Source organism: Lactuca sativa, chromosome 5, assembly GCF_002870075.4.
Source record: "Lactuca sativa cultivar Salinas chromosome 5, Lsat_Salinas_v11, whole genome shotgun sequence".
Taxonomy (NCBI): Eukaryota; Viridiplantae; Streptophyta; class Magnoliopsida; order Asterales; family Asteraceae; genus Lactuca; species Lactuca sativa.
The window spans coordinates 154,460,513-154,473,445 of NC_056627.2; the positions used below are offsets into that span (position 1 = coordinate 154,460,513).

General features: G+C 35.3%; 1 protein-coding gene across 1 annotated transcript; it reads right to left on the reverse strand.

Moving 5' to 3' along the window:
• Positions 1-906: 906 nt before the first annotated feature.
• On the reverse strand, positions 907-5,999 carry LOC111892454 (uncharacterized). Its single transcript, XM_023888493.3, has 18 exons — positions 5,845-5,999; positions 5,275-5,495; positions 4,936-5,163; positions 4,775-4,861; positions 4,610-4,699; positions 4,397-4,523; positions 4,214-4,311; positions 3,944-4,112; positions 3,719-3,840; positions 3,512-3,640; positions 3,281-3,379; positions 3,146-3,203; positions 2,990-3,065; positions 2,793-2,922; positions 2,551-2,708; positions 2,198-2,465; positions 2,038-2,131; positions 907-1,921 (listed from the first exon to the last, which is right to left on the reverse strand). The coding sequence occupies exons 2-18, from the start codon at positions 5,491-5,493 to the stop codon at positions 1,164-1,166; spliced, it is 2,910 nt and encodes a 969-aa protein (XP_023744261.1). The 5' UTR covers positions 5,494-5,495; positions 5,845-5,999; the 3' UTR covers positions 907-1,163.
• Between the last annotated feature and the right edge of the window lie 6,934 nt (positions 6,000-12,933).

The following is a 12,933-nucleotide window of genomic DNA, read 5'->3' on the forward strand; positions in this document are numbered from 1 at the left end:
ATATGAGACAAAAAGATGTTATCCTAACCTATTTGTTAGCTTAGAGATTCCGGTCGTTTCTTGCGATAATATTAGTCTCATCTATCTTTCTGCCAAAGTGATCCAACACCAACGGACCAAGAATATCAAGATCAACATATACTATGCAATCTTCTTTGAAAGCTTCGCTTCTCACCCGTCAAATAACCATTGTTTACAACAACAATGTTGGTGTCATCTATCTTTTCTGTCAACCTACGGACCAAGCATATCAAGATCAACATACACTTTGTCATTGATAAAGTGGTCTTGGGGTAGGTCAAAATTCTTCATGTGGCATCCAACTTAGCTCTCCGTATACATAAATCTTTACAAGGAGTCTCGACATTTTTTTATGAATTTCGATCCAGATTAAATGTTCAAACCTTTCCTCTTGATGAAAGTGAGAGGATGTTAGCATATATATGTATCCTTATACAGTCCAATTTTAGTCCAGGCTATGTTTTCCTTTTTATTGTGTATTTGTATAGCTTGTTAGTACCATATAATTGGTTATATATTCTGATTAGTGATAGAAATCAATTGATAGGAAAATCGTTAATTATCAGTTCTTACAATAGTTTAAAACCTCCTTCCATTTTCAATAAATGTTGATCCACAATAGACTCGTATCGAGTTATCGAACAAGTTCAATATCAAATTCATTTAAATAAATAAATAAAACGAATTATGATCGTTGTACTTGTTGGGATTGCATTTGTCCGATAAAATTACAATAGTAAACCAAATCCATGTCACCTAGTAAAGTTGACACAAGCATTGACTTTTCTTTGACATCTGGCTTGCAACTCACACAACTAAAATTTAGTTTCTCACCACATTACAATCACATGAATCACGACAAAAATAATTACATCGATACACATATGAGAGAAGAAAATATATCTTTATACGTTCAATTTACAGCAAATGTATACTTCCTAAAATCAATTTCAACTCAAAATGCTAAGAAAAAAATTGTATGATAAAAGTTCACCTCAAAATTCAAATATTGTTTAAGTATGTATTATCATTTTATAAGCGAGACAAAAACCTCAACTTTTGTCACAAGAGCGAGTCTTGGTCAACTGCACTGTATGTCAGACACAGTATAACCTATTATATTATGTAACGTCCTGTATAAATTAATTGATCACGGGTTTATCAATGAACTCCCGAGATCCCGAATAATCTTCAGGCACCGGAAGATCAAGTTCCGAGCAAACAAACCGGATTATCTCAGCAGTCAAAGCCCCGAAAGACAACATGTTTAGAGTCACAGCGATAGAAAACCGGTTGTTTACATCACAGTATCCCGTGGACCCACCTAACCCCGCGTGTCCAAACCCAATTACCAATCCCTCAGTTGTCTTAACCCGCCTAAACCCAAGCCCAAATTTCCCATTCGGGACTATTAAATCCTTATAATCTCCACTCCCCAAGAACGCATCATGGATTTTCGATTTCGAATTGGAAAACATTTTATTATCGATTTCGTCACTCGTGTCATCGGTTTCCGGGATTCTGATGTAAAGATCGGGTTGGGTAGTGGAGTTGGAGTCCTTTTGGTTTTTGGAGGTTTTCTTGGATGGGAATGTCGGGCGGTGAGGATGGCTTCCGAGCGGTGGGAGGGAGGTGGAGGAGTGGCGGGGAGGGACTGTGCCGCCGTCCACTAGGGCGGCGTAGTAGCGGGATAATGCGCGGGCGGAGAAGTGGCCGTTGGCGGCGGGGAGTATGGCGCGGCGGACATTGAGTGTGTTGGATAAGGGAATGAAGCCTACAAGGATTTCCGGCGAGAAGGAGGACGGCATGGCGGCGTAAGGTTGTCTTGTGGCGGTTGCAGCCGCCCGCTTAGCGAATTCATTTGTATCAAAAGTAAGAGTTGCTAGACGAGATTCCACACCTGGGTTACCAAAATTCCTTATGAATTAGGTGAAAATTCATTTTGTGTGTTTATTTATTTTTGTAATTTGCCACGTGTAAATGGTAGAATTTCCTATTTAGTAATGTGAATCTCACCAGGAGGAATGCCTATATAGAGCTCGCCTTCAACATTAAGTGGGCGTACAATAGCTTCCTCAAGAATATCCTGAAATTTCCTCCCGGATGCATGCTGCACGTTGAAGAATATAAAAATCAATAAATAAAAGTGAAAGTAATGAATAATGTGATATGATACCTCAATGATTCCACCACATAGCCAGCCATAAGACATATAATGATATATCTGTTGACGACCAGGTTCAGTTTCTGGTGAAACCTTTGCAATGCGTTTTACACACGCATCCCAATCACAAAGTAACATAGGATCTTCTTGATAAATGTCTGAAAGAGCATTCTGTAGACCAGATGTATGATTTAGTATATGATGAACCTTTATCTGATCTTTTCCATTCATGCCAAACTCCGGCCAAATGTTTGCAACATTCTCATCAAGCTTCAGCTTCCTATCATTTAAAAACAAAAAATCATATTTTTCTTTCCTTTCACGACACATCACGGGTGTTAAAAATATCAAAATGACGAAAATACCCTTTATCAGCCAGCCAATGTAACATCCCTGCCGTGACACCCTTAGTTGCAGAGAAAACAGGAAACAATGTATCTGGCTGAACTGGACGAGGGTCATATTTTCCCAAAACTCCAGCTGCAGTGTCAATGATCACTTCCCCATCTTTGTATGCACAAACCTAACAAACACATATATGGAGGGTATTAATGTCTTTTTCACAAACGAAAGTGGGTCCCAGTAACAGTAAGGGAGGTATAAGAACCTGGATTCCAAGTATTCTATTGGCATTCCCTAATTCAACCAAGAGACGCCTCAGTTTATCCTCCACATCAGAATGAACAGGAGTATCATATACCCATTTTGCATTTGATGATGGGGTATTACTTATGTTGCTGAAATAAATAATAGTAAACAAAATAAAATTTAAATCAATTTTGAATAGTGAATAGAATTATATACCTTTTTAGAACAGATTCAGCGAAAGGTCTCATGATATTTAGATAGTTGATGCGGACATTCATGGAGGATGAAAGCCCTGAAATAATATGAGATGATTTTAATTTTTAAATAATTACATTTTATGAAGGGTGGGAGTGTAGAGGAGTAGAGAGAAACCTCTGAGTAAATTTAGGACTCTGGAGAAAATTACAATGTCGCCCGGAAAAGCATCGATCTGGAAGATATGTTTAATTAAGTTTGTTGAATAATGGGAAGGGGTAGAGTTGGAATTTGGAAAAGAAATGAACTTACGGGGTTGAAACGTTTAACTTCTTTCTTATCAAGTTTCATCTTTTCTTGTACAATTTTCATGTTTCTTGCTCTTTGTTCTTGCAAAGATTTCACAGTTTCCTAAACCAAAAGAATTCTCAGTATCTCACAATTAGAGTCTGTTTTGATGATAGAATGAAATAAAAAGGGAATTCTCAGTATCATATAATTTTTTATATTATATAAACAACGAGTATTACTATTGTCACTTACAAGAGCTTCAGTTGCAGGTGTAGTAGCACGAAAGAACACACTTGTCACCTCCATAGCTTGTTCAGGCATGTCCAAACGCAACTTAAGTCCCATTTCAGCAAATGCAGACAAAAGAGCCACATGATCACCCTAAAATAACACATATCTAAATCATATATATATGCCAAAACCAAAAATTCTCATCTATAAAGTATTCTATATACATACCTCTGCAGCTGCTAGAAACATTTTGGCTAAGGCGTGTTTCATAGAGCTTGAAAGCAACTTTGTGAGACCAAAATCGAGCAGAATTGGAAGATGAGGAGGTTCTCTACTCACAAGAAAATTACCTGAAAATAGTTGAATTTAAAGATTTGAGAAAGAAGGGTAGAAGAATACATTTGAATTGAAGAATAAAGAAAAAAGTAAAAGGAATGAGGGTAAAAAGAGTACCTGGATGAGGGTCACCATTAAAAAATCCATCAACATAAATTTGATGTGCATATGCACGAGTAATTTCTTCAACAAGTTTTTGTTTATCAACACCAAGTTCTTCTAAAGCATGAGAATCATTTAGACGTACCCCATCCATGTACTCTAGAATGAGGACTTTCTCAGAAGACTGAAAATGAAATACAAGAATAATATAAATACCTATAAAATGTGTTTAGGTTTAAGATATATAGAAAAAGGTGAGGAAGGATGATGATAATGATATAATACCTGAATAACATCGGGTATCAATACTTCAACATCTTCAGGTCTTCTGTCAAGACCTTGACTTTTGCAGCCTAAATTTCTAGACACTTTTCTAGTGTTTTCTACAAGAACAAAGATATTAACAGAAGAAACAAAAAAACAACATTTACACACAAAAAGAAACAAACTTTCATCTATGTCATATACCTGCTTCATGGTTAAAATCTAGTTCTTTGGGTGCTTCTTTACACCATTCATCTATCATAGGATTGAAATCATATTGTGGTTCTGCCCAAGCTATCCAGTCCACTATTGCCTTTGCATTCTTTAAATCCTGTAAAAAGGGAAATCTTGGATTAATTTAAGATTAATAGATTATACAAAAAGAAAAAAAAAAATCAAGATTCTAGAATGAAAAACCTCCAAGATAATAGTTTTGATGCCCTCATGTTGAACTTTAACAACCACCTCTTTCCCATCATGTAATGTTGCACGATGAACTTGAGCTATCTACAAAGATTATTTATAGTTTATGCAAAAATAAAATAAATATTGTGTAGTCAATAAGCTTAGAAAGGTTCTCACTGATGCTGTTGCTAAAGGTACACTGACAAAATTTGTGAATAGATCATCCATTGATTCACCCAACTGCTTCTCTATAGTTTGACAGACCTGATTAACAGAGTTTTCAGTTATTTTAAGCTTTTTTTTAAGAATTCTGATGCTGACATGAAAGAGAAACATACCTCTTCTAATCTGCGAGGAGGAAGAGAATCTTGTAGTTGTTTTAGAAGGCGTATGTAGGCATCTGGAAGAACATCTGCACGAGTTGATAAATATTGTCCCATTTTCACCCATAAACCTTCCAACTCTACAATCAACTTTAAGACACGTTTAGCATTTCGTTCATGAGCTCTCTCCCATAATGCATCTCGTTTAGATCTTTTTGCCAGTTTCTCTCTCTGCTGTAATGCCTTTACAGAGCACAAAAAGTAGGTTATAAGAAGCATGAGATCATGGTTTTCTCATTGAAAACATAAATATGATCAAATGGAAAGAGAAATGAAGAACAATTAATTACACACCTTGTAATCCATGTAGATGACAAATGCCAATGTGAAAACCTTCATTCGTCTCTTGTAGATGTTCCCCCACCCCATTGTAGGATTGTTGGTGTTGAAAGGGTTCAGAATAGAAGAAAGCTTAGCGAGTTGTTTGAACAAAAGAAGAATTGCAGTGATCAGATAGTATGGAACGCGCAGTAACTTCCGAACAAAAGCACCGAGTAGTTCCGGAACTCTCATATCTCCAAATACATCAAATGAATCAAATCAATAACAAAAAACAGAATGAAAAACATCATAACTCATCATAATCGATGCTAAAACCAAAACCCATATGAATCATAACCAATAATAAGTCAATAACAACTCAATCGTAACAGTTTTAGACGATCAGGATTACTCAAGGTGCAAAATTCTCGTCAATTGACTTGCCCTAGCTCGTTAACAGTAATCAATCACTGATTTGAACTAAGCATCATGATATGACGACAATCAAATAACAAAATTGAACATGTAAACAAACAAATCAAAATGACTCGATCAACACTAAATTGAAATCACTGAAATACAATGAAATACAAAATACCATACATTAAACTGCAGCGTTTGGGGACAAGTCAAGAGAAACCGGAATCAACGTGGCCACAAAACTACACAGAAGTATCAAAGATAAAGGAACGGTGAAAAGAACAAATACCTGCAAAACGGGGCCGTTTCGTGACAACGACGTCAAGCTACACTGTTAGAAATGAGTCTAGAAAGATTTGACAGTTAAAAGTGACCTAAGGGTAAAAATGTAAAGTAGTTTAGAGAGCGTACAACCGAGTTCAAGGAAGGACACGTGGACAAATCAGCGTGGGTGTGCCATTTTCGTCGATTTCGCCGACTATGACTGTCGATGGGTTTAGCGTCTCTCGCTAAGGAACGAATTGTAATTCGTTGGGAAAACAACGAGGGAATCCTGACCGGTGATTTCGTTGAAGATGAAAGGGTAGTTTGGTAAATTTATGTGTGGGGGTGTATGTTTCCCGGATCCCACCCGTCAAAGCAAAGTCAAATATAACTAGCGTGACTTTGAACCTATTGGTCAACTCTAGAAAATATCATGTATCTTTGAAAACAAGAAAATTTTGCAAGGGTTGAATATGAAATGAAGCAGCAGTTTTTGAAGTTGAAATCTCCAAAAAAAAAATAAATAAATAAATAAAAAATAAAAAAAATTTATTCTAATTTATAGTAAAGTGTCAAATTAATTTTTGTTTACAGAAATACACAGAATACCAGCTAAAACTTTGAAAAAAAATTTTTGCCGGTTTCGTAGATTTAGCCGGTATTCTGTCTTTTTTCGTTAGTTTGCTCAAAATATTAGGATTTTTCTGAAAATTACCCGATAACAAAAATATTGGGATTTTTTTGAAAATTACTATGGAATTAATTAATATTATTATTAGCAAATCATTTATAAACATAAAAAATATTTTTTTTATTATACACAAATGAAATACATTTGTTGTTAATTTCTAGGAATAGAATGACCGACTATGTACTTCTCTATTTTTTGTTGACCACTTTAAAGTATCTATGTTCTTCCTATGTATTGTTGTAGGTGTTATAGTGAGAAGTACTCTATTAGGTGTGATCATTACAAGAGTTGATAATATGTATTAATACACAATCAATAAGTGTCTACTTGCTATTAAGCATGATGTTATATGATCACATGTTATTAGAAAATATCATTACACGAACATATAAATCTTTCATTATGTTCTTTAACCTAACTACCTCCCAATCTCCAAACATTACTCGGTAACAACCATAAAATTACACACATCTATCGAGAGTGAAAAGTAAACTTTGATTGACAATTTAAATAAATAATCACCCTTCACTTGTTTCCATATAAATTATCATTCACAGTTTACTTTCTATATTTTATAGATGTGTGTTAGATGGTTGTTAACATGTGAGCTATGAATGTTGGTTGGTAGTTAGGTTAAACAACATAAGAGGAATACCAACATTAGAGGAATGTTAACTAAGTACATCTCACCATTATACCCACAACAATACATAGGAAGAACGTAGAGAGTTTGAGTGGTTAGGAAGCAATAGATGAGTACTTAGACCACCAATTTATTCCTAGAAATTAGCAACAAATGTATTTCTTTTTTTATAATAAAAATATTTTTTATGTTTATAAATGATTTGTTAATAAATAATATCCATTAATTTCATAGTAATTTTCAAAAAAGTCCTAATATTTTGGTTATTATGTAATTTTTGGAAAGGTCCCAAAATTTTGAGCAAACTAACGAAAAAAGACAGAATACCCGCAAAATCTGCAAAACCGGCCGAAAAGGGTTTTTTCGAAGTTTTAACCCGTATTCTTTGTTTTTCTGTAAACAAAATTTAGCTTGAGAATTTTTTTCATAAACCGGACTAAAATTTTAGGACTTTTCTGAGGATTCCCCTTTTTGAAGGGGCAAATGCATAAAAATTCTTAAGTTTATAAGTTTATATTGGTTTTATCAAAAATCGTATTTTATGTTTATTAATGTGTAAATTGTTTTTTTCAATTCTACCATTTAGTTTATTAAAACTCTTATGTTCGGCAAAAATGTTCAGTTTTAATATTTTTTTTAGTTAATTAAAACCCCTAGAGCACCCACATCGGTGCTTTTTTTACTTCTTGCAAATGTCACCAAATGTCACCTAAGACATAAACCAAAAGCTAACTCATATTGTTCTTTCAACTCTATAAAGCTTTCAATGCCTTTAAATGGGATCATCTTATTATATATATATATATATATATATATATATATATATATATATATATATATATATATATATATATATATATATATATATTAATTGCAAAGTGGAATGAAGAATGGTATTCCATGTCATTTGCAAGAATAAATTGAAAGACAAAATTCATCCACCAATGTGAATGGTCTTACGTTTTACAGAAATTTTCAGTATTACCACATAAATTTGCAAAAATGGTGAAATTTAAAATAAAAAAAATAAAAAAAAAAAGTTGTAAATTTGAAACATTAATGGACATCAAATACGACTTTGAGTAAAACCGACAAAAACTTACAAACTTAAGGATTTTTTTATGGCATATGCCCTTTTCGAAAATCTTATCATACGAAAATGTTATTTCCATAACGGGTAACAACTTAACAATATATACCATTAACAAATAACTTTTTATTTTGTTAATGCATCGATTTATATATTTTATTGAGTTTTATGTAGAAAAGTCATATTATTGTGGAAAATTTTTTGATAAAGTCCCTTTTTTAACAGAAAAGTCTGATAATTTAATGTACACAATAATATGTCATTTCTTGTTAAAATAAAAACAAAGATTTTTTCGTTAATTTGGACAAAATATTAAATAATCGAGAAATTTCTGTTAAAATGTAACATCCCAAAATTTACGAGGTAAAATTTTCATTGTTAATTCGATCGAAACACTGGTTGTCTTTTAGCCAAACATCCATTATCCTTTTTCTAATCATTCAAAAGTATTTCGTAAAAAAACAATTATCAAAGTACAATCCCAAAATCATCATAAGACGGAAACATGGGTGGATGCGTTGCGATCAAGCCGGTCTATTCCCTTTCGAACCGGAAATACCTAAAAACATAACCATAAAATTGTAAGCACAAAGCTTAGTGAGTTCCCCAAAATACCATATACCAAAACATACAAATGTCATGGGCTACCCCCATGGTCTTTCCTAGCAATGTTGAGGGCCAAATCCCGGTATTACATCGAAGTATCATGGGCTACCCACATGGTCTTTCCTTGCAATGCCGAGGGCCAAATCTCGGTCTTATATATAAGTGTCATGGGCTACCCCCATGACCTTTCATACAAATGATAGGAGCCAGATCCTGGTCTTTCATGCAAATATCACAGAGACAACTGGCATTCCACATAACAAGTAACGGGCCGGCATTAGTGCCTTTGACCCATGGATATAGTGACTAAAACTTACCTCAATCCGCTGATAATCGAATGACTACTCAGGTCATTCAACTGGATAACCTCGCGCCAATTAACAACAAACGATCTTAATCAATAATTATCCCGATAACCCAAAATCTGAGGCCCACTACATAAAGCAACTTCCTAAAGGGTAAAATACCATTTTACCCTTTACTTACTTAGCCCAAAACCAAGGGCCATCCCAATTGCACAAAAAGCCCAAAATGGCAATCCAAAGCCCAATATGGTCCAACTTCCTAATTGGGCCCAAAACTATCATAGGACCAATACCAAGAAAGCCCACAGTCTAACCATGGCCCAACGCCAAAAGTCCAATGGCCCAACTAGGACCAAACCTCAAAAATCCCAAAATGACATAATGGGGAGTACGCCTCGCGTACTCACCCTCGAAGCACAAAGTACAAGTCCATAATCCACAAATCAATATTACGTTAAGCGTACACTTACGTATGCCCAACGTACTCCCCAGGCCACCTTTTCACTCAAATAAGCACTTAATTGATTAAGATCACATGCTAAACTCTAAGATATGATTCCATCATGCCACTTTTCACGTAAAGTTGATAACTATACACTCATACATGGCTTATTGGGACTTAAGAGCTCAAAAGAACTTAACAAAGGTCTTAATACATGCATGGGTCAAAATACTCCATAAAGATGACATCTTTATGAACAAGGGACCTCCCAAAGGCCAAGATCCAACATTCTAAGCTTTTGGAGTATCTCATACTCACAAGGATGACACTAAGGACCAAAATAAACCCAAAATACTCCTTAAACTAGATCTAACACCTAGAGTCATCAAGATAGAAACTTTATACCACCAAAAGGTAGATCAAGATGCAACAAGCCTAGATCCAAAAGTTTCAAGCAATTAAACACTTCTCCAAGAAGTTCCTTTTTCTTCTATGAACACCAAGAAGAATGAAATACCACCAAAAGCTCAAAAACCACCAAAAGTTCCATCTTCTTCTTCTTCTTCTATGAACACCAGTAGCCTTCATCACATTCGATTGTTTATCTTTCCATAAGACACATGTTTCTACCAGTTCTCACATTATCTTCATCTCCAGATGACCAATATCCTTCCACATCTCTTGACACAGTGATAACGAATGCTTTCTCACTAGCAACCATTTCTTGGGCTCGATGTGCATACTATGCAGAGTCCTTGATCTTGGGTTTTTATGGCGCTTCAACCAAGCAGTCTTTGGCATAGTGATGTGCATGACCACACTTGTGACAAACGATCTTTGGTTTTTCTGACTTCAGAGTCTCGTGGGATTTTGAGGTATGGTTTGATGTAGAGATGTTGGGTTTATAAGCAGGTGGATTTTCTGAAGCTTTGGGAAATGGTTGAGGATTATTTTGATGAGGAGCTTGAAACAATTGTGATATGGTTTGTAGGTGGGATTGAAGGGACGCTTATATTTCATGGAAAGTAAAACAAACTCTTGTTGAAAGCGTTGTTCGGAGTCCATTGCTTCAGGGTCGAGGTCTCCATCAAACTGATAGTTAGAACTAGCATGAGTATGTAAAGTTGGTGGAGAGGGTTGAACAGTTAGAATAGTTGGGATAACAACTTTGAATGGGTCTGAGACATGAGGATCGAAAGAACTAACATGTGACAACCCGACACTTTTACACTGCGCAATCGATCCATATATCTATAATTCACTTGAATTTGGCATCTTTTAGTAGACTGTTGGGTCCGCACGGGTGCTTTAGGCTTAATATATATATATATATATATATATATATATATATATATATATATATATATATATATATATATATATATGGACCTTAGGAAAGGTTAGGAAGGGTGTTTGTCACACCCCAAAACCGGAACGGCGGAAACGTTCGGGGGTGGAGGACGTCATGTCAAGTATCACGAGATATGTATATGGTAAGCAAGTAATAAACAACCATGTCATTTCAAAAGAAAGTGTTTACAAAGTGTGTTCACAAAACGTAGAATTCATACACAAATAACAAAATAAGACTTTAAGTGATTTAACTCTATAATACCTTAGTTTATACACCATGTTTATATATAGAACTAATATCCGATAGCTAGTTAAATGTGTGTTTTCTCCCGACGTCATGTTCTCGTTGGATTGTGGGCTTAGGGCAGATTCCCCCAATTAACTATCTACCCGATATCAGATTATATATAGCAGTATAAACAAAGCTATTATAAAAGTAATCACCGTAGTCATTATTTTACTATAAGAAATATAGGTTTTCTTAAAAGAACTATTCATTAGATATAAAAGAACCATTACTACTTGAGTTTATGGTGGTAAACCCATGAGTTTACGGCCGTAAACTCATGGTACCTTGACCATGTGGTGGTTTGAAGTCCTAGAAGTCCTTTTGAAGCATCCTAACGTCACGTTTTAGCCTTAGGGAGTGATTAGGGCAACATATCACCCCTTTATAGGATTTACGGTTTTCGGACCATATGGCCTTGAGTTTACGGTAGTAAACTCAAATGGTTTATGGTCAAATGAAGTTTTCAAGTCCTAAACACTTCTAGGTAAAGGTTTAGGCTAGTTTCTAAGCTTAAGGAATGAGTTTGGGGCATCAAAACATGTCTAAGAGGTGTTTACGGTTTTAGGAGATCCCCAAACCGTAAACACATATATATGGGACATTTTTGTGGTTTTCATGTGCTAAACATATCCAAGGAAGGTTCCATGTTTGCTCCTAGGGTTTGGTAAGAGTTTAAGGCACTTTGGCACACTTTTAGCAACCTTTATAGTGTTTACGGTCCAAGGAGATTCTTGGACCGTAAACACCTTATCCATGAGGTATTTGGGTGTTTTCTTGAGGCTCTTATGGTTTAAACATGCTAGTAGTTGTTTCTATGCTTGTTTCAAAGGTTTAAAGGGACAAAGGGCACATTTAAGCCCCATTTTTAGTGTTCACGGTCCAAGAAGATCTTGGGCCGTGAAGACCTTTTTCTTGAGGTATTTTGATGATTTCATGGAGTTTAACACTTGATCTTAACATACTAAGGCTAGAAACACTTACTAGTTGAAGATCTTGAAGAAAAACGAGATGCTACTTGAGAGAGAAATGGCTTTAGTCCTTGGAAATGTGAAAAAATGAATGAAATAACTAAGTCCCATTTATATAGTCATTAGGGTTTATGGTCCCAAATAAATTTTGGACCGTAAACTCCAAACTCTTGAAGTTTTGGGCACTTATTGCTACATAATAAACCCTAGGGTATCCACTCTCCTGATATCTTCTGAAACACTAACTTTAAAACACTCAAACTTATTCCAAAAAGCTTGAAAGTTAGCAGAAATAGACTTGGCTTCTAATGAAGTGGTTGGTTTCACTGAATGTAAATTTTTGGGTTGTCACATCATCCCCCCGTTAGAATGAATTTCGTCCCGAAATTAGCTCTCTTAGCATTACTACTTGGGTTGCACTCTTCTGATTTGCAGAATACTCACTCGTAGACCTGGCAACTTTGCTCTGGTGTTCTTGATAGGATTCATACTTGGTCCATCTATCATTACCTCGTGTATACAAGCCGTATATAATTAGGATTAGTAGGACTGTCGGATGTGCGACTCCGCCCCAGGTCCACAACTCAACGGAGAACAGGAGATCGGGCGGAAACACACATA

Coding starts and splice junctions, on each gene's coding strand:
- LOC111892454 (XM_023888493.3), bottom strand. CDS start 5,493: ATGAGAGTTCCGGAACTACTCGGTGCTTTTGTTCGGAAGTTACTGCGC. Junction 5,164..5,274: donor TCATCTACATGGATTACAAG/GTGTGTAATTAA, acceptor TGCTCTGTAAAG/GCATTACAGCAGAGAGAGAA. Junction 1,922..2,037: donor CTATATAGGCATTCCTCCTG/GTGAGATTCACA, acceptor TTGGTAACCCAG/GTGTGGAATCTCGTCTAGCA.